Source organism: Malus domestica, chromosome 15 (assembly GCF_042453785.1).
Source record: "Malus domestica chromosome 15, GDT2T_hap1".
In the NCBI taxonomy this organism is placed as follows: domain Eukaryota; kingdom Viridiplantae; phylum Streptophyta; class Magnoliopsida; order Rosales; family Rosaceae; genus Malus; species Malus domestica.
The window spans coordinates 2,768,487-2,792,272 of record NC_091675.1 but is presented as its reverse complement, the minus strand read 5'-3'; the positions used below and the strand labels follow the sequence as shown (position 1 = coordinate 2,792,272).

Here is a 23,786-nt window from a genome sequence, read left to right as displayed (position 1 = left end):
ATGGTTGAGCTCATATTTTCCTTCCATGGAGTTTGATAGGGTGTAATTGATGATTTCAAGTAAAATTTTGATCCAATTTTCTTGAAATCTAGATTTGTGAATACTTAAAATACATAAGGATTTGCCTACACACTTTGGGTGTATAAACACATTTTTTTTTAGAAAATGAGAAGGAGAGAGGGAGAGAGAGAACGTTGGGGGGGGGGAGTGGGAGGTTTTTGTTTTTTTTTTTAATATTGAAGGTATTTTAACATCATCTTAGATCTCCAACTTTGGCCCATAACCTATTTTCCCCCCTCTATTCCCCACCCCCCCCAACACACAAAAATCCAACCCAACCAACCTTAAAATTGGACCTAAAACTGAAAACAAAGCCAGATTTAGCCCAGGATTAGTGGGATTAGGCCATCATATATGTATATTTTATTTAGTTTTATATTTATAAATTCATTGAATCCAACAGTTAAGATCTAATTTGATGAAATTCAATGGTAAAACAAGAGTTAATGGTCCAAATTTAAATCTAATGGCTAAAGTAATTAATATTTTTTTTTATGTGTTTCATATTTTTTTCTTAGTGTTTAACGAGTTTCATGGTGCTAGTTAGTGATTTTTCAATATTTGTTAGAATCTAAATATTTTTAGGTTAAAATGTTCATAAAATTAAATTAGAATAATCTACATAATTTTTTCTTTTAAAAAAGTTACTTTAAGAAAAAAATAATTTGGGGCTAAAGTTTTAGGCTAGAAGGGTTAGAGCAGAAAAACTATTTCTGGGTTAAAACCTAAATTTTATGGGCTAAAAGGTTTAGATTTTAGGCCAATGGTTGGAGATGGCCTTAGGTGTGGCTTCAATAAAAAACAGTAAAATTTAAACATGTGAAATTACATTATTGCCCATCATTTTTTTGTGTGATAGAAGACTAATTTGTCTTTTCACTCTCTTTTAGTTGACAAATAGAGTTTTATTAATTAGTAGAGATTATAAAATTTCTAAATTTTCTTGAATTTCTCAACTTTTAAAGTTCTTTAAACTTTTTTAAAATCCTAATTGAATACACTTGATTTCTAAGATAAATTCTTGATTGAATACATTTTGAATTTCCGAGAATTGCATAAAATACTGATTGAATACCCAAAATTTATTAATAGAATTAAAATTCTTCAAAATCCTAACTAAAGACTTTCGTTAAATCAGCTGATTCCAAACACATCACATCCAAACTCTTAATCATTGAATTTGAAGCTATAGAATCACTTGAAATACAAATCTTTTAAGTTGGATTGGTTACACAATTTTAACCAATGAAGCTACAATTCACTTGAGATGCCAAATATATATACTCTTGGTCAGTTTGGTTAGCAAAGTTCGAATACAGGATATCATTAAAACGAACACTTTTAACCGCTAAAGCTACAAATCCGCTTCATCTACAAATCCATTTTACCTACAAATCCCTTGACAATTAGCAACAAGTAAGAGAATATTCCTCCTGTTAATCAAATATATTCCTTGTATTAGTCAAATATAGAACGAAAAGGATGATCTTGTAATTTCAAACTTTGCTAGTATATAACGAAGGAAAATTAATGAAAAAAGTTTGAAAATTTTGAATTTTAATGGTAAGGATAAAATAAAGGGAACTTTAACGAAAAGCACCCGGTACTGTTCACTTTAACGAAAAACCACATTTTTACACTAAAAAGTCAATCCTGGTACTATTCACTTTACCCTTTATTTTGTCCTTATGATTAAAACTCAAAGTTTTCAAGCCCTTTTCATTAGTTTTCCTTAAAATAAATGGTAAAATAAATAGTATGAAGATTGACATTTTAATGTGAAAATGTAATTTTTCGTTAATTGGATAATCTTTCAAGTTCAAGTCTTTGACTCTCGTTTCTCTTCACCTCATCAACTCAATGATTACCCAATAATCCGTGAAACGATAGCCACAGATTAAACCGAATCAAAAGATGAAAGTCGATCGCAGTCACAGAAGAATCACCGCCGCCGCCGTGATTTCACTCGTCTTGTTACTCAGTCTCTCTCTGCTGCCCGCCACTGAATCTTCATCCCAATGCAAAGCGTGGCTCGTCCAATCCATCCCCACCGACATGCCGGCTCTCCACCGCGTCCCCGGCGTCCTCTCCACCGGTAAACATCCATTTACCGCTCAAAATTCAAAATCCAGGAACATGGACGGATCCAGAAACATTTTCTAGTGGAGCAACTTCGAACGATGAAATTAAATTAAAATTTGGATACAATTCTATTAACTTATTTTCCAACAACATGATATGATTTTGGCTGAAGATTTTTCGTGGGAAAAAGAGTTTAGTGGGGCATATGCTCTGCTTCCGTCCATGCCCGGGAAGCAAAATCTTCACTTTTTCATTTATTTATATTTTAAAATGTTTTGTGATTGTAATTTGTGCAGCGGATGTGTTGGAATGGCTGGCGAAGAACTCGACGGAGAGACTGGACGTAATTGCTCAGTACTGGCAGCTAATTGCGCAGCCTGAAGATCCTCGTTCCGGGGATTTTGGGTACTCGAAAGAGGATTTGCAGAGGTTTGGAGCTCAGGAAGGTGCTTCTGTTTATGGCGCCATAGACGATGCTGCTAATCGCAATGTTTCCATCAGGTATGTACACCTTTGCACTTGGCAAAATAAGCAGCTTATTTGAAAATGCTTCTATGGAAAGCACGTATGTTCATAAAAGCTTTTATTAGAAGCTGCTTGTAAATTTTAATAAAATCTAAGTGCTGGCCCTGCTGGGGAATCACCTTTTTAACTTTCTTCTGACAAACATGGTAGAAGAACTTTTGGAAAAGCACCGTTGACGTTGCATCTGAAATCGCTTATTAGAAAGAACTGTGGCTCATAAACGTTTTGATTGGAAGTTCGATGAAGTTTTTAGTGTTTCTTGAAAAAGTACTTGTGAGTGCTTTCTAGAGAAGCACATAGCACTTCCAAGGGCGTGCTTTATAGCCGAGAATCACTTTTTATACCAAGCATTTTCAGATGCGATTTTGGTTGGCTAAAAACGTTTTTAGGCATTCTAAAGATTTTCGTACCAAGTTTTAAAGATAGAATGTGTTTTACTTATTTAAAAGTGATTATATTGTTTGTGTTACTGATGAAGTTTTAGCCTTATAGGCTACTATCCCACTCTGGTGTGTATCCCGACTATACCACAGAGCCATCCAACCTTGCTTCAGGAAGGCCAAATGTAAAGAATGTGACTTTGTTGTTTAGTAAATGGTGGGGGTCCGGCGTAGTCCATGCCAAAGTCTGGATATCAGATCGCCGAGACGTGTATATTGGATCCGCAAACAATGACTGGAAATCTCTTACACAAGTAATTGTGGAACTTTGCTGCTTCTACAGATTTGTCCTGTTACTTTGTATAGGGTACTGTTTTAGCTTATAACGTCTTACTACTGAATGTTTGCAGGTGAAGGAACTTGGAATTTATCTCGTTGGTTGTCCGAAAATAGCAAGAAACGTTGAGACCTACTTTGAAAACCTATGGACACTTGCATCTCTTGATCCTACAACTCATACGACAACTGTTTCAGATAAGCAGTGGCAGGTTAACAGACAAGTTCCTTGCTGGTCACACTTCTTGGATTCTAAAGCGCGGTGTAGGTATAAAATGAAGCTTATTTCTAGTTTACGTTGCTGGGTATACATATCGAGATCTTTGCATCAAGTGTCTGGATATTCATACATTGACCTGGTTCTGATCATTTATGCATCTAGGGCACTGTATACTTTGCGCTTCAAGTATGATAATCTGGAAGTTGATCAATTCGTTGTTTTCGTCATTTAAGAGCAATTATCAATTCCTGGTTAGGTTGTATAACAACAGTGTGCTAACAAAATATATGGTTACGCGGTTCCTACAGTCCCTTTCAGTTAATTTTTCAGTTAACTTTAGTTAACACTTGTATAGTTATGTCACTGCAGTTCACCTCTTCCTCGATCGGTGGAGACTCACCATGTAGCAGGATACCCTATACTGAACGATCCCTACATGTTCAAATTGCCGCTGCAGACTCCTGGGTATAATGCTTCAAGCTTGCAGCCTCAGTCCAGCTATCTCTCTTTTGCTCCACCAGAGGTAACCAGACAATATCTACCATTTTGGTTTCTCAAGTTTTCAATTTCGTCATCATGTTTTCATTTTTTATCTTGACGAAAATTGTCATCTGCAGTTGACATTTGGTAGGTACCAGGCTGATGAACAGGCTTGGATAGAGACTATTCATTCTGTAAGAAGTGGAGGAACGGTTCGGATTAGTACCATGGACTGGCTTGGTCAGTCCCAGTATACGAAACCAACGGTTTACTGGTCATCCCTCTCCTCTGCAATATCTGAGGTACCTTCCACTGTCATTACTTCTGCTCTTGCACTCATGCTTCTCCGACTTCTTAAAACAAGGATAGCTACTTGTCTCTTCCTTCTCGTTTTATTATTCAATCTTAAGACTAGAAAGAACGAGGGAGAAGTGCTGGAGAGAAAAGTGGAGCGTGACAATCACTTCTCAGAGAACACTTACAAAAATGCCTAAATTGTAATTGATAGGTTGTATTCTCAAAGAAAGCAACAGTGAAAATATTGGTAGCATACTGGGCACATTTTATCAACGGCACAGACCAGTACCTAAAATCTCTTCTCTACTCCAACGTCCTTTGCTCTTCGTCTACGTATAACCATTGCGCTGGGAAAGTTGAGATCAAGTACTATGTAGTCCCGGGTTTCAATTTGACCGGACCTGCCACTGCCAATGGTACTGACACCAGAAACATATACCCCGGTTACACCAGGGTCAACCACGGAAAGTATGCAGTCAGCGACGTTCGAGCTCACATAGGCACGAGCAATCTCATTTGGGATTACTTTTATACAACAGCTGGTGTCAGCTTTGGTACATACAACCCTGCCATTGTTTCTCAGCTTCAAGAAGTTTTCAACGCCGACTGGGATTCCCCCTATGCCGTGCCAGTTGAAGAGCTGGGAGAAGGTAGGGCTTGTCCAAGTTGATGAGCACTTCAATTTGTTACTATGCCATGAAGATAGAATGTACATGAAAGAGCTGAAATGTACATTGCTTTCGACTTCCTTTTTATTCGACAAGACGAGATTCTAAACTACTGAAATTTACATTGCTTTTGGATTTGGATACAATTGGAAATTGTAATTCAGTTGCTTAGCAAGCTCGTGGTGAAATAAACTGGATGTTCTTTGTAATTTTATCTGAATAAAGTCATTCTTTAAGTCTTATTTGCCGAAAGGATAATTTTTTAGTATGTTGTCGATATCTAATCGATTTTCTTCTCAGCGTGTCATTGATATTTAATTTTGATCCATTAATCAATTGATGTCTGGTTTATGATCATTTTACTCAGTTTTTCTATTTTACGGTTTAAGAGAAATTATTAGTCTCCGAGGAAGTACGTGAGTCGGAGAGGAAGAAGCTCTCTCTCTCCTCACATAGCCTTTTCTGCTCAGCCAAGCTATGCCCAATACGACGACGTCCAGGACCTGGTCTCTCTCTCTCTCTCTCTCTCTCTCATCATGTCATTTCCACAGAAGCACAAATCTTTCTTCTTATTATTAATTCAATTTGGGTTTTTGGGTTTTGTTGCAAAGCATCCGTTAATTTGTTTACGAATGTAAAAACTCAGGTTACGGTGGAGGGAAGAGCTAAATCGAGAGCAGCAATTCTCAACAATTCCATGGTTAGTGTCGTTTCTATTTCTTAAATCTTGTTGCTTCCTAAGAGTTTTTGTTATGATGGTGTTGCTTATTTCGGATAAATTTTGAATCTTTTGATGTTTTTGCTCTTGGGTTTTATAGGCAGCTCGACTAAAGAGACTGTATGAATCATGGGAGGATAACCCGGACATTGGATTTGTCTTGATGAAGGTAGTATGTTGTTCCCTTGCGGGACACGGTTTTCGGGTTTAAGGCATCATGCTTTTTTTTCATTTATCGGATTATTTAACTTCTTGCAATGTGCTGAGAATACTAATTTTGAAAGAATACTTGATGTTTTCCCTTGTGAAGGGAAGCGGGAGGGCCTTCTGCTCTGGCGCAGATGCTGTTAGCCTCTATGAACTAGTTAATGAAGGTAACTCAATCTTTTGTTTTGTTTACGTCTCTACACCTCGTGTAGTTCAGGGTATCAACTCAAGATTGATTGTTTTCTAGTTTCATTGACATAATGAGAACAAATTCTTCAATACTGTATTTTTAGTATACATAATGACGTATTTTAAAATTCGATCATAAACGTTCAACGGATTTGGGAATGCCATTTCTACTTTCTAATAATGAACCTTTTCTTCACTGCTTATTTCTTGCTTGTTTTTTGGGCTGATTTGAGATGCATCACTGTGATTAGACCCTTTTTTTGTGGTACTTTTCATGCACATTTTCACGCTGTTTGGAGCATAGTTCTCTTTCTGGTCCTAAATGTTTGATACTTACACGGCACTGTTGGTTTTATCAAATGCATTAACTATGTGCAGGGGATGTTGATGAATGTAAGAAGTTTTTTGAGACATTGTATAAGTTTGTATATATTCAAGGAACGTACCTGAAGCCGCATGTGAGTGTTGACCTTTTCTAAACCAGTGTGCTTTGTACTATACTAGCAGTGAATCAGTGTCGTGTAATCGTATTACAGAATTTACAACCTGAGTTGTAGGCTTGTAGCACACCAAAGTTAAATATGTTATGCATAGAAATGTCCTTTTCAGGTTCCTATCAATACTTACATGTCACTTTTGATAATCACTTGATCATATTTGTGCAGGTAGCTATCATGTATGGTACCACCATGGGAGCTGGGGCTGGAATTGCAATCCCAGGAATGTTTTGGGTGGTGACTGATAAAACTGTATGTGCTGCTGCTTATTTTGCAAATCAGTTTTGCTAGATGTTGGTGTTGTGGTTTTTGTTTAAGGCTGAATTATTTCATATATTCATGAAGAAGATTTTAGCAAAACCATGTATCATGTGACACCTATTCTGTTTCTGATTGGATCACACCACTTTTTAGGTGTTGTGATTTGAAGTTTTAACATTAAACTTTGATGAAGATATGAATATGGGGGAGGAGGAGATGGTTAATTGGTTCACATATACTTGAGAGTTTAAACTACTGAACATCGTAAGTGCAAGTTTTACAATGCATACATGGTGCAACATTATTCTGTGAATAAGATGAACTATTGCTATACTAGGAAAAGTAACGTTTTTTGCTAAGAAATCGTTTTCAAGTTTGGAGAAAACCTTATGCGTCAAAGACTCTCCTAGGTATGCTTTTTGTCACCTTGAGAGAAGCAGCTTCCAGTATTCTGAAAAAGAAAACAACTCTTCCAAATGAAGTCTGTCAATTCTTTTCAACTGTGCTTGATTTTTGCAGATTTTTTCGAATCCAGAGGCTCAGATAGCTTTCCATCCTGATGCAGGGGCTTCCTTTTATCTGTCTCGTCTACCTGGCTACCTAGGTATCATATACTTTGTACATTTGAGAGGAGAATACTTGGCTCTTACAGGAGACAAGTTTAATGGTGTAGAGATGATCGCCTGTCGCCTTGCTACGCACTAAACGTTAATTGCGGTTTGTTTAAACTGCACTTTATTCTTCTGTTTCCTTGTTTCAATATTTCATCATTAATCTGCATCTGACAGTCACCCAAACTCTTCCTGCCAGAGAATAAACGAAGCCTCCCTTTGAGTTTGATAGTTTCTTTACTATCGGTGAGTTAGCAGGTTATGGAGTTGGACCTGTATTGATTTTATTCTCTATGCCTGACTTTCATTCGTGCATCCAGATACGTGAGGGCAGATTTCAACCTCTTGATCAGTGTCTGGCTCGTGAATATCGTACATCTCTTGCTGCAATTTCCAACCTGGTCTCTAGTGATTTCTCTGAGGTATGTGATTCTCCAAGTTCAATGGAGTGAATCTCTTCTTTCGTTTTTTGGTTAATCTGCTATTACATTGCCCCGTTTATATCTATCTATAGGGCGTTTGAGCAAGATTGGTAGACAAGGACTTCGCACCCAAGGTACCTAGTTTACTTCTAGTCGGAGAAAATTACAGCCTTTTTGAAAAAAAAATTCCCTCAAGCTGTGATCATATAATTGATTTTCATCCAATTCTGCAGTGGAACCCTCGTAGTTTCAAAGATGTGTCCAAAGACATGGTTGATTGCTATTTCTCGCCACTTCCCGAAGTTGAGCCGGAGCCGGAGCTGCCGACAGCTATGCGAGAGCCATTTATGCAAGAGACGGATTCACCCAAAAAATGATACGGAAAGAGTTGTATCATCTGAAAGTAGAGGCTTTTAGTTGCCAAGAGCTTCTGGAGGATATGAATACAAAGCGTTGTCTTCACTTTCTCAGACCACCATGAACTTGTCCTTATGTGGTTTTTGCCTTATTGGTTCACATCCAGATGAGTTCTATATTTACCACTTCTTGTTTTTCTTCTCAATAAGTTTTGCATAAAGTCCCCTTCCATTGAGTGATTCTTCAAATAATCTTATTTGAAGAACACTTTGAGGATTACTCCCGAATTCATTCCGATCGTACTCGCAAGAAATTAAATAAATCTGAAACCATTAAGGCATCCAATTCTAATGATAAGTACTGACGAATACAGTCATTCAAAGAAACTAAAATGAACACCATTTGATTTAACGATCGTATAATTTTCGATTTTAGTGATTTTTCGTAAAAATGATTTTTGGGACCTAAAGAATAAGTTTGGATTGTTCAAATACAAATGTAAAGTGATCCAAACAAACAAGTGATCCATCAAATTTTTTGGGGCGGAAGATTTGAACCTGAATGCAAGAGGGCAAGCACATTGCCCTTATCAAGTGGACTAGCCCACATTTTCAGATTCTCTAAAGAGACCCTTAGAATTTCAAATGTCCTAATAATAAGTTGTAGCAACAAAATATACTAAAGCTGCCGATTGATACTAATCAAAATATTCATGAGTCAGATTTAGGGTTCCCCCATTCCACAATTACTCCTTCACTCTTAAGAAAACCGGGTCTCGTATTTCAAACTGATCCCCATGCTGAACAGCTCCTGGCACAGTAACTTCGCTCCATACGGGACGTTTGCCTTCACAAGATCATCTGCAGAATTGCAATTCCGGCAGTACGGACCCCTGATCTTACGTCCACCTTCAACTGACCGTTGGATCACATTAGCTACGTGTTCGCATTTCTGGCAGATATACACCTGGGAGGAGTCACTGAGAGTGAAGAGGCGCTCATGTAAGTTTGCTGAAGCTCCGTGTGCTATTAGGCAGTCACGTTCCATTTCTCCAAACTTGATCCCTCCAAATCGCTTCCGATCTGCCACTGGCTGACGGGTGAGAGGGTGGACTGGCCCAGTGTTCCGGAACTTTACTTTGTCTTCAGACATGTGAATCAGACGCTGATAAAAGGTGGGGCCCATGAATATGAGGGAACGAACCATCTGACCGGTGCCACCACTGTATACTCTCTCTTTTCCGCATCTTGAAAATCCAGCCCTGACATAGATATTAAACGACACATTAACAACTCTAATCCATTCTACGGGGAAAATAGGAAAGACCATCTGCTTGTATGCGAGAACAATTCATAGACATGTGACCTACCAACTAATAACATCTAAAGTTTAAATGGAACCGATAACTGAAAAACGAAGGGTCAAAATGATTGTACTCAGAAACATTTAGGGAAAGCATGGGAGTGAAGTTATGCAGGGTACCCTGGCACATACTCAGGACAACCCAGTGAAGAGAGATTTTAACATTCTTTTATATAGCAACAGACATTCGGTAAAAACTCAGACTAATTTTAGCAAGCCACTTAAATTGCCCGTTGAATGTCCAGAGAGAGAAATTTCAACAGAAAATGCCAGGGCTGAGAGTCTGAGAAGTAAAAAGATGTCAGGGTGGAATGTGAAATTAAAATGGACTGTTTTACAGTGAAGTGGAAGTATATAAGTCATGAAATAGAACGACACGGTTACCTATGCAGTTGTTTTGCGATGTCATCGACAGAGAGAGTAGAGAACGGGGTGGCATATCTCTTCTGACCACCAGAGGCGATTCCCTTCCCTAAAGCAGCTTCTAAGAGTTGACCAGGAGTTTGTCTTGACGGAAATGCATGGGGATTTATAACAATATCTGGAACTATCCCCTGTACTGTGAAAGGGAAGTTCTCTTGGGACTCCAGAAAACCTAGAACCCCCTTTTGCCCATGCATGCTCGAGAACTTGTCTCCAAGACACGGTGAGCGAACCTATTCAAAAAGTTACAATATAATTAGTGAATGGAAATTCTTAAACTGGACTTAATAGAAACAATAGGCATGCCGCCTTAAAAGAAATTATTTCACTGTCAGATTTACCTGTCTCATTGAAACAACAGCAAAGTTCTTTCCGTCATCATTAGAAGAAAGCACAACCTTCTGAACCATTCCCCTTTCGGTGTGCTTCAGTTTGATGCTATGATCAGCTCCTGATTCACTGCACCTCCCGATGATGATATCACCACTCTGCAAGTTTGCACCGACATATGGAAAGCCGTCCTCATCGAGATTGTCAACACGGCCAAACTTGCTCTGCATCTTGCCAAAATTGACACAATCATCAGGCTTCCGCCTTTTTTCCAGGGAGTCCTTGTTGTCAACCTCAGCCTTGTAACTTCTGATATGCTCAGATCGGAACATACCACGTTCCAATGATGCCCGGTTCATTACTATGCTATCCTCTTGGTTGAATCCCAAGTGAACATTGACTGCCACAATCGCATTCTGACCATTGTGCAATTCGGGCTTTGGCAAAACTCTGTTTTGACCCAGTTGGTGTCCTGGTTTGCCAAGGCAGTCCGACGTCATTGTCTGAAAAAGTGGCCTCTGGGGATAGTGCAGTTGGTGAGACAGCGTATCCACTCGAAGGTTAGGATTTGTGGTAGAAAACCCAATAGCCTGCGCCGAGTGCTTCTGGGCCTGGTAGAGGACCCTCCTTGCATGGTCATGATTCGCAAATGGGATAATGCTACAGCTTAAACCCAACAGGAATGACATGTCCAGCTCACAGTGTGTGTACTTTACAGCTGATTTTCCCTTTTCTTCCATAAACAGATATTTAATGCCCCATGCAGTACTACAGTCTTCCTCTTCTTCAGCTCCAATAAGATCGATTATTCCTTTGTCAAGAAAATACTGGAACGGATACTTTCCCCCTTTAAATGCTTTTATCTTGTTCAAATTCTCAACTACCAAGAGAGGGCGTAGGATCCTTCCAGCATCAGAATATACTCGTACTTCTCCTTGCTTTTCATCTCTTTTGATTTCCACCTAAGACAAAATCGACCAGTGTTAGGTATCCATCATAAAAATGCATGCTAATTTCTTATTAGTGAAGGAAAATAACTGTATAAATAGCGGGTGATATGAACTGATTCTAATAACTGAGATATGCATCAAAAGTGCATGTTGCTTACTAGTGAAAAAAAAAAAAAAAAAAAAACCCGTTGTATGAAGAGCAGTTAAACTAAATTTTTTCCAATAACGCAGACATCCATCATCTATCTGCTTACTACTAATTAAAACTATTACAGAATTAGCAGGTAAACTAAAACTTTGAGAATTACATAAAGATTGACTACTTATAAGCAAAGAATGAGCAAATTAAAATCCCTAATTAAAGGACAGAAGTATCAAACAGGAAGGAAATAACAACCAACTTAATAAAGCAAGTGCAAATAGATCAGGAAAGCATTCAACACCGGCTAGCTTCTTGGGAATCAAATAATATACAATTATGATGTATAAACTTGTACTCAAGAGACCAACCAAAAAATGAAAAAGGTTATACTAAAACACAAAATACTGTGATCAACAATGCTCCTAAAGTTGTAGTACAAGATTATTGTCTGAAGGTCATCTTTACAGTGTAATTCAAATGTCTGCCTAAACTGAAGCAAAAAGAAATTATGGCCATCATAACAAGACCAAAGCAATTTGAAATTTGAAACTCATCAATGGGATTGAACAAGAGAAAACCTGAGGTGGCAACTTTTTCCTACGTCGCATCCTCCTGAGTTCCGAGACAAATGAGAGGGAATCTTCACAAACTCCAACCCAGTCCCCATTCAGAAAAACTTTGAGCTTCCCTTGCAGTGAGGTAGAAGTATCATCCACCAATTTCTCCATTCCACAGAGAGACAATTCAGGTAGTAGAGATTCCAATACATTCGTACTTACTAATCCAGTGGTGGCCAAATTTTTTACAAGCCCACAATTCTCACCATCTGGGGTTGAGAGAAAGCAAACTTTCCCCCAGTGAGAAGGATGCCTGCATCCACAAGGTTCAGTAAGCCACAATTTCAATTTGTCCAAATATCTCACAAACAAAAAAGCAGTAAAGCCCCCAAGGATTTAGTGCAGCAGATATTTATTAGAGCATGTAGTTAGTAAGAGAATGGCAAACAGCTTACAGTAAATAATTTCATCCCAATGAAATCTAAACTCATTTACAACAAAAAAGAACTAAATGTGTTTTTGGTGTTGATGTATAGAATGGAATAACAAAGGTTCTAATAATGTAAAGAAGAACTTTAAGCTGAAAAAAAAGAAAGAAACAAATATCTATGAGCAGAGCATTTTTAAGCTAAAGCTATATTCTTTGAACCGCCGACTAGGATAAAGCTATTGCACGACAGCAGGAGACAAAAGTTGAGAGAAGTTCAAAGTTACTCACGGGTATCTTGCATCTCCAACCTTCCCTGTATATTGAACCTGCTGCCTTGTCTTCCGCATATCAATCATTGTCTGCAGCGGATTCGCTCGCCCAACATTAGCCACTACACCAGACATCCTCTCCATTCTCTTGAAGGGATGACACCATGCTCCAGTTGAGAATGCTCTCGAGATGCCATTAGTAACTATGGAGGCATCTAGGTAGTGTTCAATTGGCCGCACAACCCGATCACCGTAGAGGTCTCTCTGCAAGGCCTTTGCCATGCGCCGCCTTGCATGTCCAATATGCGCCTTTAGCTCTCGTTCGAGAAGCTCACCTGCCAAGTCCAACCTCTTGTTCCTAAAGTCATCCCTATTGTCGCATTTCCTGCGACCAGCGGAGGCTTGTAACAGGGACTTCACCATATACCCAAGAAAGCGAGCCTTTTGCTTTAGGCCTCTGAGATTGGGAAAAAGATACAAGCTAATGCACTCTTCGATGCTTTCCCCAGGTGGAAATGCAGTTTTCTTTATCACATCATCCACATATTTGAGGGCATTCTTCCCCCTACGGAAGCCCCCATCCACTTTTTCAGTAGCTTTATCGGCATCGCGAATTGAGGCAAAAAGTATGTTCAAAATGCTGGCATCTTCACTACCATAATCAATCAGATCAATAACTTCTCTATCCGATGAAACGCCAAGCGCAAAAAACCACACCCACACAGGGATTTCTGTCGACATGAAGTAAACGGTAAGGACTTTCTCTACTCCTTCAATGTTTTCAAGTTTAGAAATTCCGACTAGTCTAATTATTAACCTATGCCTCTTCACCTCTGACCTATATGCTACCGTCAGACCCTGATTATTTGTGATGAGAAGTTTCTTCAGACAACTCTGTTCTTGTGCAATAAAGGTCTGCATTTACATCATACAAATGTCACTAAAACTGCGTAAGAAAAGAAACATTACATTGCATAGCAGGGTCCCATTAAACAATTTTAAATCCACTAAGTAGCATTGAACAAACAAAAATCCAGAAAAGTGATAAACTGTCATTTCTACACTTAGATCATCTGCAAACTTCATATGCAATCAGAAATAATGAGTCATCTGCATGTCAGAAATTAAAGTAATTATTGGGCTCACCTTCTCTGCACCCTTGATTATAAAATAGCCTCCATGATCAAAATCACAGTCACCTTTCTCAACGTCCTTCATCCAGCATAAGTCGGACTTCACCATCACAGGGACACTACCAACTGTAATGTCTCTGGTATCTGTACTTAAAATTTCCTTGTCAAGAAATCGTTCTTTTCCAGTCTTAAACTTATCGCTACTGACAAGTCGTTGATTATATACCTGACAGATTACAAATATTCCATATATTATGAGACATTATGAAATGGGGAGAAAAAAAGAAATATTTTAAGATTATTATCTTCCAAATTGGTTGTCAAGATAGAAACTACACAAAAAGGACACCCGCCATATTATATGATACAGCTGCATGATAAATCAAACTATGGTATCATGATTTGTAATTATAGTATGTCAAGTAAAATTCAATACTTTTGCGAATTAGAGCTCGAAATCATAACTAGATAAGTTGGACCATCCACATCATGAAAAAATGTCAAAATGAGACATCAGAACTGCACTAAAATTAATTTCATGCATCTACTTAACTTAATTATCAAATTCATTTACCTCGACGGTGATATTCACTTTCATCTTAGAGCAGTACGTCATGTTCTGAAGTCGAGCATGCCTAGGCAACATATTATACTCCTTATCATTGTCAGAACCACCCCAAAAACTTGGCCTGCCAAGGGTAACAGTCCCAAACTTCACTAAAGCATAGCGCCATTCGTTATCTCCCTTCTTCGACGGGTCATAGCCAGGCTCAACTACAATCTCACCAAAAGAACTGAAGACCCTTTGTATGCCATTTTTTATGAAGTCGTTGTATGAGTTGATTTGATGACTAATGAGGCCATACTCGTTGAAGAATGATGTTGCTGCCTCCTTGCAGAAATTCTTCAGAAGTCCTTCCCCCAGGTCGTTAAGGCTAGTCGAGTAATCGTGTTCATCATCATAGTCACTATCGTCGATGTCCATGTCAACACCATTTGTAAAACTTTCTCCCTTGCTGCTCATACCGATATCTCCCTTGGCATCCGACGACGCCCCCATTGGATCCAAAATCTGTCAATTAAGCAAAGCATAATATGATGAACAAGTTATATAATATCAAATTAGCAAACTTAAAAAAGCTTAAACCCTACCTCACTAAACACATAAAAAAAAAACGTGAATTCCTCCAGAAATGCTCAAAAATTCAAAAATAAAACAGATAAATTCACAAATTTATCATCAAACAGCTCTGCTTCTAGAAGAAACTCATGGCCGGAAAAATAACAAAGAGAAAATTAATTATATTATATAATTGTAAACAGAGAGATGAATACGTACTTACAGTGAGCTCGATCGGAGTGAAAAATGAACCCTAAAACCCCTGACAGTAGAAGTGTTGGCTTCGAACTCTCCAAAATTAGGGTTTACAAGCAATGCATGTCAGATTTTTGGGGATTTTTTTTCAATCTCTCACTCGCTGCGTTGAGAAGAAAGAGAGGAGAGTTTTGGATTGTTGTAACGTACCAGTCAGCAGTAGTGACTACTGAGCTCTCAGCTCCTCCATTTTCGTAGTATTAATTATTATTTTTCCGCTTCCGAGTCACGACGACGACGTACTGGGGAAATGGTTTGGGCTTTCTTATAACGGGCCGTGGAAAATGAGCCAAGTTTGGAAAAAGTAGCAACCCTATTAATTAGCCTTATTTTTGGGTAATGCCTTTTTCTGAAACAAAAATATTTTCGTTTTGCATTCTAACATTATATTTGGATAAAGGAAATAAATTTGAAATTTGAATAAAAGTCGGAATTTATAAATTGACATGCACCAATTCTTTTGTTTGGATTCATAAACATAAAAATTTAGAATTTTCGCGTGGAAAAAAACTTGGAATTTGAGACCTCCGATTCTCAAGTTTAAATTTCATGTAAATAGGTGTCATTTCCCAATTTTTATGATTGAGAGTTTAAAAATAACAAATTCTGTATTCAATTTCATTGTTCTTTTAGGTTAACCAAACAAGAAAATTCACAAATTCTAGAGAATAAAATCTCGTCATTTCAATTACCATCATTTTAAAATTTCTTAGTAATCTTAAATTTTTTCATCCAAACATAGTGTAAAATTCATGATTCGTTCCCTTAAAATCCTGGTTAAATTTGCCACATCATGTTGTTGGGCCTCTTTTTTTTTAATTATATAAAATGAAACTCAATCATCAACTACTACATCATGTAGTCTATAAAAGATTGATCTAAAATTTAGTCTCTTTAGAACGTTTCATTGGTAAAATACGGGTATGATTCCTTCTGTAATTCTTGCTAGTTAAAATGGTAAATACACATCTCCAAACACACAAGGATACATTACGGACTTAGTATTATTATTTAACCATGTCATCAGTCCGAGAATGAATGACGCCGTAAGACAATAAAAAGTTCAAACCTGAACCCTTCATCACTACAAGATTTTGAACACAAAAAAAATTCATCACACTTTGAATCTAGTCTAGGCGGCGAAGGAGATACTCAACTTGAACAAGCTTCGTGAGCGGCATTATCCATTCTTCGTAGAGGCGAGAAACTACCGACGGATCAACCTTGTATTTTTCACTTGCGTTGTGTTTGTCGGTTTTAGCATTGGCATTGTCAACTAGGCTTACTTCTTGCCCTAACACCTTTGCCTTCTTCGCAACTCGTTTCTTCACCATCTCTTCCACATCCACAAATGTCAACAATTTCATCAAACCGTCCCTATCCTGAAAAATTCAAACCCTAATTTCATTTAATTTTCTGCTCAACAAAACACTTCCCAAAAGGTAATTCACAAGCGGTCAATGTGTAAAATACGCCAAGCTCAACTTCCACTTGTTAAATTACAATCAACCAACTAACCTGATCGCGAATTGCTGGTTCGTAGTCTTGAGGGGAACCCTTGAATTTAACCTCGGCTACATAGTATCCGTAATGAATCCGTCTAGAGATGGCCTGCAGGTGAAATGACATTCAGTTCAATGGAAATACATATGCGGTCAGTTAATTTGAATTGAGAATTTGAAGCAGTAACTGCTTCTTTCTAGATGCATTCTTAAACAAATCTTACAATATGTAACATGTGAGTTTGAAAAGTGCTTTTACAAAGCACTCATGAGTTAGGCATGAAAAGTATGATTGTTTTTTTAGATAACAACCGAGATGTACTTTTACAAAAGTACAAGTGCTTTTACATAAGGGAAAATGATCATCTCCGAATCCACTTTGTAGAGATTCTAGAGATCCTCGTATTATAGTTGTACATCGTACGATTAGTTTTTATCAGATACTATTTGTGTTTAATTTAAAATAAAAAATTAGATAATTTTTAACCGCACGATACATAATAAATGACTAAAATGTGAAGATTCTTAGAATACCCACAAAGTGGATCCGGATGGAATCTAATTCGAGCTTATAAACATGAACATAAGTGCTTCCGTACTTGAGAATCACTTTACAAACTAAACATTAGTGGCACAAACACTTCACCAACCGCAATAGCATTATATTATTAAAAGCTTTAACGAAAAATCACATTTTAACACTAAAAAGTCAATCTTGATACTATTCAATTTACCTTTATTTTGTCTTTTTCGTTAAAATTCAAAATTTTCTAACAATTTTCTTTAATTTTCCTTATATTATTCCTACACAAAAAATAATTAAAAATCAAATGTACCTGTAAGCAGTCAAGATCACTAGAAGCAGCTGATGCATAGCTTCCATCGTCGCCGGGGGCAGCAAACAGAGGAAGCAATTCGTCGAAATAGAACTCCCAAATCTTTTCGTTTATGTTAATCGAACCTGCAGCAGGATGCAATACCTATACAAAATTTAACCCAATTATTTTCCCAAAAATTATAACATTCAAACGAAAGAATTAAACTTTCTGGGTAAATCCAATCACCGGTGGATTTGCCGGAGGCGGTAGCAACGAAAGGGGTAAACTTTTCGGGAAAAACGGATGTTCTTCTGGATTTTCATACCGACCAACCTGTTAATCAAGAGATAACGTTAGTGACAGACATAAATAATCATTGTGAGCTCGGATGTTCCCAAAATGTACAGAACAAGATCGGACAAAACAAAACAATCCACGTGATTACGAAGAATCCGAGAGAGAAACTTGCGGGATATCACGTCACAAAGTGATATTCAAGCCAATTAGGTACTATCATTGTTTTAATCGCACGACAATGCACGATTGAAATTGAATTAAAAATACCGTCACCGTGATATCCCAGTTTCTCGGAAACTAATCTCGAGACGGAGATTATCGAAATGCAAAATGAGTATAATTACCTTGGATTGGAGGGCTTCTGTCTCCTTGACAACGAATTGAAGGAGAGAACCAGGAAAAGATGGAAACTTTCCTTCGTCGTACGCCGGAGAATTCAAAGGGAAGTTTGCTCTCTGAATCAGCCGGGAAATTATGGTGTCTTCTTGTTTAATCAATGCCTCTCTCACTTTCTCGAGCGTCAAAATATCACTCTTGGAGTTCGATTCAGCGGCCATTTCAATGTGTATAAAATGTAGGGAAACTGTGGACAGCACACTTTTTTTTTTTTCTAGGGTGATTTTCTCGGGAAACAAACAGAAAGTTAGAAAGAGCGGAAAGAAAGGAAAATTTGGAATCTTTGCTTAGTGGGAATGAGAGGGAGGAGGTGGTGGTGGAGGGTTTTTTAAGCGGACGGAATAACAGAGCGGGAGGGGGTGGGGGACCACGTGCGTAAACACGGTGACGTGTTTAGGCTCGGCGTGGGAATCCAGCCATAACGTGTCGCGACGTGATTGCACGGCGGATTTCTCGGTTAGTGGGGGCCAGCTGCAAAGGTCTCACGCGGGTTCACCGAATTTTAACCGTCGACGTCAATCATTGAAGAAAGTTTTAGTTATAATGGAACCAGGTGGTACACCGCATATTTTAATATGAATTATAAGAAATTTTATTTTTTAAGTTATTAACTTTTTAGCATAAATATCTCACTATTTGTTTAGTGACACTTAGTATACCACCCTATGTACCAGTCACACTGAAAAATCTCTCCAACCAACGGATATGTAGAGTCAGCAAGAAGTCAGATATTCAATCCATAACAAAATAAAAAAGAATTCTTCCCGTAATCTAAATCGACTCATATTATCATGATGATGATCTTTAAAAATGAAAACCAATTAAGGTAGTCTTTGAATATGATTGTCGCAAATTAATGTAGTATTTTCGTTAAAATTTCATCAAAATATATGTTAATATGTTGATATGGCACATATGTGTACTTACCAGTCTATTAAATATTGCATACATATGGCAACATTTAATAAACTTATAAGTCCACATATGTGTCATATCAGCATATTAACAGATAGTTTAACGAAATTCGAAAATACTACATTAATTTGCGAGACTCATATTTAGATACTACATTGACTAATTTTTATTTTCAAGGATCATCATGATGGTATAAGTCAACTTCGGATATTACTTGTGATAAAAACTCAAAAATAAAATAAAAACGTGGAACACAATGATCAGAACACTATCGAGAGATTTTTTAATGTAATCAAATATGGGGGAGAGATTTTAATAAAGTGTTTCAAAATAAAATTTAGACACCGCAAAATAAAACAAAGTTAAGATATTGTAAAGTGAACGATAAAACTTGAAGAATTAGTTGAATAGCAGGTTGGAGTTACAAAATTTTAAGGAAACAAAAAAAACACCAAATGAGTTAGCAAAGGACAATTTTAAAGAAAAATTTTACTAACTCTTTTTAAAAATACTCTTGACACATATATCACTATGTAGTTGACATAATATCACCACGTAACGTAAAGAGAAATTCATGTACATAATTTTATCATTGCACAAGACATTAAAATGACGATATGACGGTGTCATAGAAATTATATATTGGGGGAAGCTTCTAAACGAAATCATCCAATTATTGTACCACCATAAACCTTAATATTATAGACCCAAATTATATTACATGTGTTGTTTGTAAGCTAAGTCACATTTTAAATCCATTTACTTCCCAACTGCTAAAGATGATGTAGTGTGAAACTGAAATCTCAGATTTGAAACTAAGACGATGTCTATGTCACAGCATGTGTGACATCAACTGGTCTCTAATTTTTAAAATTTACTTTCAAACAAATTTTCAATGTGGAATAAATCTTCATAGTTGTTTGATGGGAATGGTCAGTTAACCGACTGTACAATCCACCAACTACTCATAACAAATGTTATTCCCAATTGGATGAACACCGGTTCAAATATTATAGTGTTTTTAAAGAGTTTGTAGCTCAAATAGTTCATATCGTATATACTTGCACCGAAATTTTGTACTTCATACCACCGTCCCTAATACCTTCTGACAAAAAAAAAAATAAATAAAAAAACAGTAGTGTCCAAAGCCCAAACAACATATGCGTCCTTTCACATCCAATTGCATTACTTGCAGCAGCAGCGTGTAGAGAAGACAAAATTGATTGCTTGTGTTCGAAGAAAAGGCCTCAGGAAAACACATGAATTGCTTGTGTTCGAAGAAAACGCCTCGAGAAAACACAGTTTTCAGGGCAAACTAAAGACTTCAGAAACTACTCTAAACAGCCTCTTGGTATCACCTGGCTGAGCAAATTTTCATCCTTCATCCGTAGGATGCCTCAAATCGTCCTTTGGTGTTACTGCCGTCGGTAAGAAGACTCACCTATGATAGTAACCACAAACCAGTTTATTCAACCTCACCCTTTGCTACTGGTGGCTCTGGTATCCTTACTCTTTCTGGATGCTATGCTATTAATTGGGTTTATGGCTTCGAAGCAGAAATACCTTCGCATTATGCGATAATTACCCTGTACAAGATACGCATAAAATAAAAGTGACATTACATTCGCGAAGCCCGTCTCTAGCTGAATCACCACATTTTTTCGGGTGACATGAAAAATCTAACACGAGTCAAATAGCAACTTAAACGGTTAAACCGAAAACAATCAATTTCCCAATGGTTTTTCAATATACAATTTTGCAAGCTCTGGAGTTTTGATTGAGAGAACAAGGATGCACAAGATATGTAAAAAGCAGAACCAAAACATAGACAACACTTTTTAACAATGCCAATTGGTAACAGAATTCAAAAGCAACTGTACAGTTTGGTTTTCTCACCTAAACAAGTGAAATGTACTCTCCGAACTGTGCTGGGAAGCACCCGACGATGAAGGATCTAGATGGTGGTGCGATGTTAGTGCTGCAGACGCATTTTGTCTCCACCACGAAACCTCCATTTCCTTCTCCTGAAGCTTGCCCTTCATGTACTCTAATGCAACTTCGAGTTCCTTTATCCTTTCTTCCTGACTCGCTTCCAGCAGTTCGTGCAGCCTTCTCTCGAGTTCGAGTGCAGGTACTCCGAAGTCGCAGGGCATTTCGTTATAATCTGCTGGTTCTGCTTCATGAGTGTCCATTTCTTCTCCAAAATCTGAGGTACCATCATCGCCTGTTCCATGAGCTGTGTCTTGAACAGGCTGTAATTTTTCACATTCAAGCATTTGTTTCATAAGATTAATCAATCAAAACATCAGTTGAATTCAATCAATGATAAATCACTCCGTACCTTTAATCTTCGCTGCTGCGTGTAGTTTGAAATGGATGAATGATTATCCGAATCCAATTCTAAACGGAGCTGCAATCGTTCCAACTCCGCTTCAAGCTCTGCCTCGAGTTGATCCATTCCCTTCACGCATTTATCCCTTTCTACTTCTCCTTCTCCATTTCTAACATATTCCGAGCACACTTCCCGGACCATGCCAGATTGAAGCGAAAACTGGCTCTCAGAGCTCGAACTCGAAGCCTGTTGGAGATCGGTTGTGGAAGAAGCAAAATTCATCTCATTCGACTCCACCGGCCTGGAATCGAAACGCGAATTCGTGCTCTGCAATTCCTCTTTTGCATTTTGAAGCAACTGCTCCATCTCCGCCCTCAACTCCGCCGTCTTTGCAAGCTCATTTTTACTGGCGACGATCAGATACACCAAACCGCACGCAACTCCCAAATTGACTGAGCTCACATCTTTCACAATCTGTCCTGGATTTTACAAAATTCAATAATTAGTACTAAAATCTTCAAAAACTCGACAATTATATCAAGAAACTCAAATTCTGATTTGCTTACTTGGTTCTGTTTCCTCGCCACCGCCGTTCAATCCATTCGTCGAACAGGTGGCGTGCGTTGACTCGTCTCCAGTCTCCCTCTCCGTCGTTGCAACCTCTTTCGGTCTCTTCTGGCTCCGTACGGCCTCGCATCGCCTCCGTTTGCCTTGCTTCAGAGTCGACAACCATCGGGAAATGATACGGCGCGGGGAGGACCACTGTAAGGCCATGAATCCGTCGTCGTCGTCGTCGTTGTCCTCGGGGAGGTGGGGCGGGTGTCCAACCATATTGCAGTCTCCGGAGCAATCGTAGCCGTCGGTTTCGGATCCCAATTCTTCATCAACGAGAATGTCGGCGATGCGGATGTGGCGGGTCTTGGAGTAACGGAAAGGCGGGAGAATGTTTAGGGTTTTAAAGAAGGGATCGTGGTCGTCCTTCTTCTTCTTCCTCATCTGAATTAAATGCGACGAACCAGTAACAGTGTGTAGAGAGAGAAAGTGAGGAGAGAGAAAGAGAGAGAGAGAGAGATTCAAATGTGGTGAAAAATGGAGGGAAGCTCATCCATGGCGTCAGGAGGCTGCAAACGTCCCTAGGGTTTATAAGATTTCCAATTCTGATAATAAAATTGGTAATTTTGAAAATTATGATTATCAGGGACGGATTTCATACCCAAAAATTTAAAATAAAACTTTTAAGATTTGAAATGTGTGTGTGTGTGTGTGTTTTTTTTTTTTTTTAATTATTAGGAATTATTTTGATTAAAGTATATGAAATGATGGTTGCCGCGTTTGACAACAATTCCACAAGTACAAAATTCACGTCATGATAATTCCTGGTCATTAGCTAATTAATTTATTACAAATCCAACAAACAAACAAAAACTATTTCTAAATGAATAAAATTAATAGAAAACTAAACCATATGAATTGATACAACCTTCACAAATCACAACTATTCCATCCACATGGTTGGAGAAAAAAGTTAAACACTACTCCAATTTGATCGATACATACACATATATAGGGTGCAACTCAGGTGGGTTGGAAGGTAAACACAATCCTAACTCAACTTTTACAATTCAGTTCGGGTTGAGTTTCATTATGGTTTATTTGGGCTCATGTTTAATTGGGTTATGGTTTACTTGGGTTGATTTCGGGTTGCACAATTTTTTAAGTTTAATCTTGTAACAACTTAGTTTCCAATAAGCCCTAAAAAAATTAAGCCAAGTAGCATCAAAGCTAGCTAACTTTAATTTCATAAATTCATCTACTACTAGCCTCTCTGCACGTACTAACGTGCGTGCGAGAGGCATTTTTGCATCACGGGCGCTACGCGCCCCACAAATGTGTTATTTTAAATATTCTTATATTTCTTAAGTGGTTACTTTATAAATTGTGGGTGTGGGTCATTCACAACAATTTCTTATTATTTTCAATCATCTCCAAAGAATTCCTAAATATTATTTAAAAATTAATTGAATGCAAATATGTGATTAAAACTGAAAATGGAGAGAGAATGAAAATTGAAAACATGAATTACTAACCCAATAAAAAATTCGATTGTAGGAAAAGAATCTGTTTTGAAAAAGATTTTCACCCTAAAATTCATCACCATCTATTTGTATAAACAATGAAGAAGCAAAACTGAAGAGAACTGGTTGGATTAATTGGAACACTGCCAATTTCATTGATCCTTCTTCCC

General features: G+C 37.8%; 5 protein-coding genes across 12 annotated transcripts; 2 read left to right on the top strand and 3 right to left on the bottom strand.

Moving 5' to 3' along the window:
- Window positions 1-1,863: 1,863 nt before the first annotated feature.
- On the top strand, window positions 1,864-8,495 carry LOC103442067 (uncharacterized). 7 transcript variants are annotated; one of them, XM_070813102.1, is made up of 19 exons: window positions 1,864-2,155; window positions 2,439-2,643; window positions 3,160-3,361; window positions 3,458-3,651; window positions 3,973-4,126; window positions 4,221-4,385; window positions 4,592-5,030; window positions 5,438-5,554; window positions 5,695-5,748; window positions 5,867-5,935; window positions 6,077-6,140; window positions 6,541-6,620; window positions 6,828-6,911; window positions 7,074-7,184; window positions 7,440-7,637; window positions 7,731-7,777; window positions 7,852-7,953; window positions 8,046-8,087; window positions 8,187-8,495. In XM_070813102.1, exons 1-9 carry the CDS (start codon window positions 1,975-1,977, stop codon window positions 5,715-5,717), a joined length of 1,680 nt encoding a protein of 559 aa, XP_070669203.1. In that variant the 5' UTR covers window positions 1,864-1,974; the 3' UTR covers window positions 5,718-5,748; window positions 5,867-5,935; window positions 6,077-6,140; window positions 6,541-6,620; window positions 6,828-6,911; window positions 7,074-7,184; window positions 7,440-7,637; window positions 7,731-7,777; window positions 7,852-7,953; window positions 8,046-8,087; window positions 8,187-8,495. The 7 variants fall into 7 exon arrangements, with proteins under 7 accessions (XP_070669203.1, XP_070669204.1, XP_070669202.1 ...); XM_070813103.1 differs by lacking the exon at window positions 7,074-7,184 and having other exon boundaries at window positions 7,486-7,637; XM_070813101.1 differs by lacking the exon at window positions 7,074-7,184.
- LOC103442703 (small ribosomal subunit protein mS47) lies at window positions 5,746-8,330 on the top strand. Its single transcript, XM_017326718.2, has 9 exons — window positions 5,746-5,757; window positions 5,867-5,935; window positions 6,077-6,140; window positions 6,541-6,620; window positions 6,828-6,911; window positions 7,440-7,589; window positions 7,709-7,777; window positions 7,852-7,953; window positions 8,187-8,330. Exons 1-9 carry the CDS (start codon window positions 5,746-5,748, stop codon window positions 8,328-8,330), a joined length of 774 nt encoding a protein of 257 aa, XP_017182207.2.
- Window positions 8,496-8,868: 373 nt separating the features above from the next.
- Window positions 8,869-15,517, bottom strand: LOC103442053 (DNA-directed RNA polymerases IV and V subunit 2-like). 2 transcript variants are annotated; one of them, XM_008380798.4, is made up of 8 exons: window positions 15,250-15,517; window positions 14,481-14,978; window positions 13,920-14,132; window positions 12,793-13,688; window positions 12,096-12,387; window positions 10,437-11,387; window positions 10,057-10,328; window positions 8,869-9,571 (listed from the first exon to the last, which is right to left on the bottom strand). In XM_008380798.4, exons 2-8 carry the CDS (start codon window positions 14,964-14,966, stop codon window positions 9,070-9,072), a joined length of 3,612 nt encoding a protein of 1,203 aa, XP_008379020.2. In that variant the 5' UTR covers window positions 14,967-14,978; window positions 15,250-15,517; the 3' UTR covers window positions 8,869-9,069. The 2 variants fall into 2 exon arrangements, with proteins under 2 accessions (XP_008379020.2, XP_008379016.2); XM_008380794.4 differs by having other exon boundaries at window positions 15,246-15,484.
- A 750-nt stretch (window positions 15,518-16,267) lies between these two features.
- Window positions 16,268-18,661, bottom strand: LOC103442043 (chorismate mutase 2). Its single transcript, XM_008380785.4, has 5 exons — window positions 18,243-18,661; window positions 17,848-17,934; window positions 17,620-17,763; window positions 16,800-16,892; window positions 16,268-16,663 (listed from the first exon to the last, which is right to left on the bottom strand). Exons 1-5 carry the CDS (start codon window positions 18,453-18,455, stop codon window positions 16,409-16,411), a joined length of 792 nt encoding a protein of 263 aa, XP_008379007.1. The 5' UTR covers window positions 18,456-18,661; the 3' UTR covers window positions 16,268-16,408.
- A 1,556-nt stretch (window positions 18,662-20,217) lies between these two features.
- On the bottom strand, window positions 20,218-22,794 carry LOC103442032 (protein POLAR-like 1). The gene is made up of 4 exons (XM_008380774.4): window positions 22,108-22,794; window positions 21,551-22,020; window positions 21,106-21,461; window positions 20,218-20,795 (listed from the first exon to the last, which is right to left on the bottom strand). The coding sequence occupies exons 1-4, from the start codon at window positions 22,535-22,537 to the stop codon at window positions 20,780-20,782; spliced, it is 1,272 nt and encodes a 423-aa protein (XP_008378996.1). The 5' UTR covers window positions 22,538-22,794; the 3' UTR covers window positions 20,218-20,779.
- Window positions 22,795-23,786: the final 992 nt, after the last annotated feature.

What these genes read in the sequence shown, in the direction of transcription:
- LOC103442043 (XM_008380785.4), bottom strand. Translation starts at nt 18,455, where the DNA reads ATGGCCGCTGAATCGAACTCCAAGAGTGATATTTTGACGCTCGAGAAA. An exon ending in CAGAAGCCCTCCAATCCAAG is followed by an intron (nt 17,935 to 18,242) that starts GTAATTATACTC and finishes CTTGATTAACAG; the next exon opens with GTTGGTCGGTATGAAAATCC. An exon ending in AACCAGCAATTCGCGATCAG is followed by an intron (nt 16,664 to 16,799) that starts GTTAGTTGGTTG and finishes TGAATTTTTCAG; the next exon opens with GATAGGGACGGTTTGATGAA.
- LOC103442703 (XM_017326718.2), top strand. An exon ending in GAACGTACCTGAAGCCGCAT is followed by an intron (nt 6,621 to 6,827) that starts GTGAGTGTTGAC and finishes ATATTTGTGCAG; the next exon opens with GTAGCTATCATGTATGGTAC. An exon ending in GGGTGGTGACTGATAAAACT is followed by an intron (nt 6,912 to 7,439) that starts GTATGTGCTGCT and finishes TGATTTTTGCAG; the next exon opens with ATTTTTTCGAATCCAGAGGC.
- LOC103442067 (XM_070813104.1), top strand. Translation starts at nt 1,975, where the DNA reads ATGAAAGTCGATCGCAGTCACAGAAGAATCACCGCCGCCGCCGTGATT. An exon ending in ACTGGAAATCTCTTACACAA is followed by an intron (nt 3,362 to 3,457) that starts GTAATTGTGGAA and finishes GAATGTTTGCAG; the next exon opens with GTGAAGGAACTTGGAATTTA. An exon ending in AGTTGAAGAGCTGGGAGAAG is followed by an intron (nt 5,031 to 5,437) that starts GTAGGGCTTGTC and finishes TTACGGTTTAAG; the next exon opens with AGAAATTATTAGTCTCCGAG.
- LOC103442053 (XM_008380798.4), bottom strand. Translation starts at nt 14,966, where the DNA reads ATGGGGGCGTCGTCGGATGCCAAGGGAGATATCGGTATGAGCAGCAAG. An exon ending in GGAAAAAGTTGCCACCTCAG is followed by an intron (nt 11,388 to 12,095) that starts GTTTTCTCTTGT and finishes ATTTTGTCTTAG; the next exon opens with GTGGAAATCAAAAGAGATGA. An exon ending in CTGTTGTTTCAATGAGACAG is followed by an intron (nt 10,329 to 10,436) that starts GTAAATCTGACA and finishes CTTTTTGAATAG; the next exon opens with GTTCGCTCACCGTGTCTTGG.
- LOC103442032 (XM_008380774.4), bottom strand. Translation starts at nt 22,537, where the DNA reads ATGAGGAAGAAGAAGAAGGACGACCACGATCCCTTCTTTAAAACCCTA. An exon ending in TGGCGAGGAAACAGAACCAA is followed by an intron (nt 22,021 to 22,107) that starts GTAAGCAAATCA and finishes TGTAAAATCCAG; the next exon opens with GACAGATTGTGAAAGATGTG. An exon ending in CGCAGCAGCGAAGATTAAAG is followed by an intron (nt 21,462 to 21,550) that starts GTACGGAGTGAT and finishes GAAAAATTACAG; the next exon opens with CCTGTTCAAGACACAGCTCA.